The sequence below is a fragment of the Ptychodera flava genome, chromosome 11 (genome assembly GCF_041260155.1).
Source record: "Ptychodera flava strain L36383 chromosome 11, AS_Pfla_20210202, whole genome shotgun sequence".
Classification (NCBI taxonomy): Eukaryota; Metazoa; Hemichordata; class Enteropneusta; family Ptychoderidae; genus Ptychodera; species Ptychodera flava.
The window spans coordinates 14,524,951-14,531,399 of record NC_091938.1 but is presented as its reverse complement, the minus strand read 5'-3'; the positions used below and the strand labels follow the sequence as shown (position 1 = coordinate 14,531,399).

The following is a 6,449-nucleotide window of genomic DNA, read 5'->3' as shown; positions in this document are numbered from 1 at the left end:
AATCTGAAAGAAGAGGATTGCCTTAAAGCTGAATGCACCTCACAGACAAAAATTCAGGCTTTCAAAATTTATCAATTCTCTTCCGATCTACCACTTGTAAGGGCTCACTGTAAAGCTCTTGGTATGAGGAAAGTTTACAATGTATTAGTTTTACGAAAATTGGAAATTTCATTTTTCCATATAGAAGTACCACAGGGGTGTCGGCCATTTTGAATTTCAAATATTGGGAAATCTCACGTAATTTGTCTCTCTAGTACCAAATTTTGCACGGTGACCCCTTGATTTTTATTCTTTCTTTGGTAAGAGAATGGTTGAAAGTTTCACTTAGCAAAGTTTGAGCAAAAGTTTAAGTCTTTCACTTCCGAGGCACTATCACTGAAAGCTGAATGGATTTGCTGGATTTCCGTCGCTTGCATTGTTTTCCCTTGAGGTGTGTCTTGGACATGGGGAGTAGAGAGAATTAAAATTTAGGACGATGGATGAGTGGTTGTAGTAAAATGAAAGAAGTTTTATTCATACTGGGAGCTATAAACATCTGAATGTCAACCACAAAAATGTCAAGGTTAAATAAAAATATATTTAGGTGACACACTGAGAGACCAAATATTTTTTCCATTGTTTGGGCCGCACCTGAAGGTAACATAGCAGATAACAAGGCCATTGTTCAGTTGATGTATTTGCCACACTGGCAATAGTTATCTATACAGGTCACGTCCATCACTTTATTTGTAGACACATATTCACAGAAACATTTAAACTGAATTTTGGATTTCAAATACCGAATTATCGTTTTTGTAAATGCCCCTTGAAAGTTGTCAATACGAGATTGATGCTTTTCTTGAAACAGTAAATTTGTTTATGCTTATGCTTGCACAGACACAAGAATGATCAAATTGAAGACTGCTGGCCTGTTTTGCTGCTTCCTCCCATATGCTTTCTGTTAAAGTGTATTCATTTTTCAGACAATATACAAATTTACTGGCTCTTCGATAGGTAGGCTGGCTGTATTCTGATTGCAATTTTTCACATCAACAAAAGTGGATACAAGTTATGAGAACTTCACCCCTTCCTTGGAAACCTAGATGGCAGTTTGTCATCTATTTGAAAAAAAATTCAAACACTGCTTCTCCTTCTGATCATTTCTTCAACCTTCTTGAGACACAATTTGATGGTTTCATATGTCTTCGATGAAACTCTGATTCTTTTTCTTCAAAACTCCTTCTTTATGTCTGAAAACAAATCATTAATAATGCAATTGCATAAAAATCATTAAAAAGGTCACTTTTTCACGGAATAATGGTTTTTGGTATATATTCTGAGTTCCTGATTGGTACTCCGAATGAATTAAAAAGTTTGTTAAAGAACAAATTTGCATGTTTCTGATACAATCTACACTTATGACCACATGTGTAAAATACCAAGCCTGAAACAAAAAGCTTTTCAAAGTTGAGCAATCCTGCCATTTAAATAAGAATCACACACTTAAACAAGCACAGATATTTTGGATTAATCATACATGCAAATATTTTGGATGAATCAAATGTGCAAATATTTTGGAAAACAAATATTTTGAATAAACAAATATGCAAATATTGTGGATAAACAAATATGCAAATATTTTGGATAAATTGAGTACGTTGGATAAATCAAATATGGAATGACTTCATTGAATCCTTCTTTTTGTTTGATTTTCTGTGAGAAAAATGTCTAGAGCAGTCACAGCAATATCTTTCATTTAACAGATGATAGATATTGAGAAGAAAAATGGTATGTTTGATATGGTGAACTGTTTCAGAATATGGTTGATTCAAAATAATATAGCTATTCATTTGACTGATTAACACATTTTTATTACGATAAAAGCAAAAAACACTGGGGCACACTGCAAAGCCACATGTGTAACAAGTATCTAATATGACATTCCCCATGTCTAACTCAATTTATAATCATTGCTCAAAGCAAAGGAAACAACATTCTTATCATGAAACATTACATGCAGTTCTATGAAACACTCTGGACACATCAAAGCTCTCATAAATGATTTGGAGTAAATGTGCTGTTATTTATGGATGAGAAGTTTTTCAACTGTCTGGAGAAATAATGTGGCTGCACAATTTAATCTGAATCAAACTAGACATCCAGAATGTAGTGATGGACGTTAAATTTGAAAGGGATTATCAGGATGAGGAAAATGCAATTCATATTTCACTTTCTAGGTCTGACATTTTTATTTTCTCAAACAGACAAAGCATGCATATTTTCTTCTAGAATAACTTGTATTTTTGAGTTTTCAAGACTTCTTTTTTCCCCAAAAGCGGAAGAATGAAACTTCAACAGGTTTTGCTCTGTAGACTGTTCCTTCCCCAATACAATCCCCTTCAAAAATTCCATGGTATCCTCCCCCCCCATCCTACCGCCCCACCCCCATCCTCCCATGACACTTCCTGGTTACCAACTTACCACTCTGCTGGAGAAGTTTCCCTTTCCACGTCTTTTCCAATTTTTCCAAAAACCGATCAAAGACCTGGATACTGGAATTTAGACTTGTTCTTTTGTAATCTGATGTAAGTATGGAAAAGAGGAATAAAAACTGAAATTAGATGAAGCGAAACCGGAAATGTGTGTTATATAAGTAAAGATAAAAACACTTCCTCAACACTTCTTCTTGGAACTAGCTCATATCTGTTTATTTTCAGTTTGTGCAAATCTCGAATTTTTCACATGATAGATGGTGGATGAGGCGTGCCAACCTTTCCGTTTCTTGGCAACAGGTTCATCATTTTCTCCATCTCCTTTATCTTCCATATGATCTAATTCATGGCAAAGTTGACTGAAATAGAAATAAATATTTATGATTTTATGCTTAATTACAGACAAAAACATGAATGAATTAGTGAGCAAGCCAAACAAGAACCACTCCGCCAAAAATCACAAGATTAGACAAGAGATAAAAAATACTGTTCCTAAGTTTTTCTTAGCAGGATTATAAAATCAGTTATTTTACTTCACAATTTTTCTGACACAATTGAAAATTTCAATGATGATCTTACGATACTAAATGCCCATCTCACTGAAAATATCATGGGATAAGACACAGTATGTAAATATTTTCTCAAATAAACGTGCCTACCATGTGACGAAGTGACAACAAAACCACTGTTAGCAGTGAGTACTATAGAAACTTCTATTATGTGTGATTTTCAAGTATTTGAGGGTAGGGGGAGTCGATCATCAAAAGAAAGCGGCGTTTTGAACATTCTTACATCGCTCTAATTTCTGTCAAGTTAAAGGGGTCAGTGATGATTGGCATACAAAGGCAACAGGGTATCTGTTCACTGAAAAGAGACAAGACATCACGGATTTCCGGTGTCTGCCTTCAATAAGGCCAGTGAATGTACTTCTCTCTATTGTGCCTGCATCAAGTTACAGTGACACTGAAAATATCATGCCGATATACAGGGTCATTTGGTTGTATCGTTGACCTTTCACAACATCACACTGGTACATCATTTGTTTCAGTCACATTACTGCCACTTGATACGAGGCAAAAGGATGACATGTGGTATCTAAACCAAAATAAGTTGCCCCCAAAATTAATAGATTTGTACAGCATCCAAATTTTCAAAGTATACTGTCTTTTAAAATCTGTAATCTTGACCAAAATTATCTAAAGATATGCTGAAGCTTGTCTTCTGTGAAACAAAAAGACCAACACCTTTGCATACAGTTAATGAATCTGAAATATTTATTCATTAATGTTGGAAAAAATTTCACTGTTACCTTATACTGGGCACTGTCTGTGGATCAAATTTTTCTACGTTTTTGATATCGATGGGGACACACACTCGGCCAGTCTTTGGATGAACACAGAATGGACTTTTCAGCAGATGGTTCACGCCAGTACTGACGTTGACATCTAACCTAGGGTAGCAGTATTGAAACATAATATCCTGTATACACATCGTGGACTTCCTGCAGGATTTCTGAGATAACATACAAAACGATAAGAAAGTGAACACATTTTATTTCAATAATGAGAAGTTCCGCAGTATTTCTAGTACATTATAAACTTTATGGATGACCTTGAATAGAAAGTGGGTCATCTCCCTGTATGGATCTGAAACGAACTGCGGTATTCTTTATGACCCTGTTGTGTAGCCTTGGTTAGCAAAGCCTATGTCTCCTTGGAGATGGAGTTATTGACTCACTCACCCTTTCAACCTCCTTCTTGACTCTTTTTTTAAGTTTTTCCCATCGTTCTGTAGAGTTACTACCTTCCAGCATGTCCTTCTGGAGCTGTTCCCGAAGTTGTATGAAATGTTAAGGTTCAAGTAAATGTATCACGCAGATTATCATCACATCTGCAATGCCCATTCCTAAAAGCTGATCCCTTGGCAAAACTTGTATAATATGCAAAACTTTACACATTGCACAATTCATAAAAAGCCAGTAATTTATCGACTTTACACGTCATGAATTATGAATTATGAATTTTTTCTTGCATTTTATGAAATGTTTACTTATTGGCATTGTTGAAAAACTTCATTTTTGAAGCAGTATGAAGAAATTTATGATTATTTTTGAGTGAAGTGAATTTCTGTGAACTGGTTTTGATTACCAATATTAAAAGGTGTAGGTTTCAAACGTTTAAAACTGAACGAGCATGAGCAAAAATTTGAAATATAAGCAAGGATTCAACTAACAACTGAACTAAATTGCAGTAAACCAGATTCTCTATAGCTGCATAAAAAATAAAATTTATAGATAAATGTGTGACAAACTGAAGTACATTTGCACTAAAAGGTCCGTGTTGATCAACTTAGGTCAAAAGGATATCAATATCTGGGACAAGCGCTAGAACTTTTTCCCATGATTCTTTGCAACCTAGGATGTCTTGTTTGTCCAGTGCCAAATCTTCAAAGTGTGGGTGAATGATGTTATATGCTCTCCTGTCAGGGAAAAAAAGGTATACATGACTTAATTTAGCAGCAGGTCTTGCATTTCGGGTGAAATTCTGCGTGTTAAAAATGTTTGATAATTATCCTGTTTCCTGCAGGCTGTTATCAGCCACACTGCACAATCAGGAAACACCAGTAAAGAGCCATAACCAATTTTCACTAACTGGTTATGACTGATATATAAGAACGTAATATACTTGTACTCAGCTTAGCAGTTTGAGCAGCCAGAAAATTCATTTAAACAAGAAACAGGAAGTTGGTTGACTTGTACGAGGGTATGTAAAGATATTATTGAATTTCTCTCTCTTCACAGGATAAAAGGCCCCTGAAGGCCAATCTATGGGCATCATGAAAATCAATTACATTACCAAGGACTTGAGAGGAAAAATAATGTACGACTGCATAATGTATTTTCTTTCTACAGTGTGGACAGTTGAATTATTAACATTATGACATTACTTGCTTTACATCAACCATCTGTCTCTCACCCATCAACATTTATTTGGCTGCACTTTCTGGTCAAACTGATGTGTGCAATTACAGTAAAAACTGTCTCTTTAGACATCCGGAAACAGTAATGATCCAAATGGCGAAAATAACAAACCGATTTCACTATGGTGAACCAATTGTACGGCAGTATCCGTAAAGATATGTACGAAAGCATAGGTACATTTAGTTAAGGGTGCATCATCAGATCCTGAGGAGTGGTCAGAATTACAGGTAAACTATTTTACCTTCTCAAGCTTAACAAATTTATTTTCTAAGGGAGAATTGATAGAGAATAACATCTCTTTGCAGAATTCAACTTTCTTGAGAAAAAATAAGTTGTCTTTAATGAATGAAGCATTACTGAAAAAGATATCAACAAATTCTTCTTTCCTGTGTTTTTCTAATTTTTTGACCACACTGTCAATCCCTAGATCTACTGTTCCGTCCCTTCCCTCCATTCATCTATTGTTCCGCCCCTTTCCCCCTTAGATTAATTGTTCTGTCCCTCAATACCAAATCACACAAAACACTCACATGACAGATGGATGCAGTGGATCATGAAGCGTTACTTTCTTCACTTGGTTCTCTCCTCCCTGTCATCAAAAAAAAGTTGAGAAAAAAAATCAGCACCCATCAAAAATTAGATATTTTGTTAATAAATATAGCCCTGCAAATGCAGCAATAGAAAACGTTCTTACAAAGGCTGCCTATTTTTTGTCTCTTTTGCTGCAGTTAACCCATTTGAGCTGTGAGCGAGTGATTCTTATGATTTCCGCTTTGATAACAGTGTTAATAAGATGCCTGTGTTATCTTTCTTGTAAATATCATTTTCATGTCTTATGAAACATTTCAGATGGATATATTTTGAAAAATTAATTTGGACAGAGATCCGAATCACTGGGCATGGAATGTATTAAAAAACATCGTTTACCATCGGATGCCACAGCCAAAGCCATTTAGAGAGGGACTGATTCCTCTAAAGCAATTCTTTTGGCCGAAACC

At 35.3% G+C, this 6,449-nt stretch overlaps 1 protein-coding gene across 1 annotated transcript in view; it reads right to left on the bottom strand.

Moving 5' to 3' along the window:
- Positions 1 to 487: 487 nt before the first annotated feature.
- Positions 488 to 6,449, bottom strand: part of LOC139143587 (DNA primase small subunit-like) — a 39,037-nt gene continuing 33,075 nt past the window's right edge. Inside the window, exons 6-12 of the mRNA XM_070714036.1 lie at positions 5,982 to 6,040; positions 4,837 to 4,949; positions 4,213 to 4,310; positions 3,781 to 3,983; positions 2,751 to 2,830; positions 2,461 to 2,559; positions 488 to 1,229 (exon numbers count right to left, since the gene is read on the bottom strand). Coding sequence (XP_070570137.1) covers positions 1,210 to 1,229; positions 2,461 to 2,559; positions 2,751 to 2,830; positions 3,781 to 3,983; positions 4,213 to 4,310; positions 4,837 to 4,949; positions 5,982 to 6,040 — 672 coding nt within the window. The 3' untranslated portion in view covers positions 488 to 1,209. The remainder of the gene's footprint in view (positions 1,230 to 2,460; positions 2,560 to 2,750; positions 2,831 to 3,780; positions 3,984 to 4,212; positions 4,311 to 4,836; positions 4,950 to 5,981; positions 6,041 to 6,449) is intronic.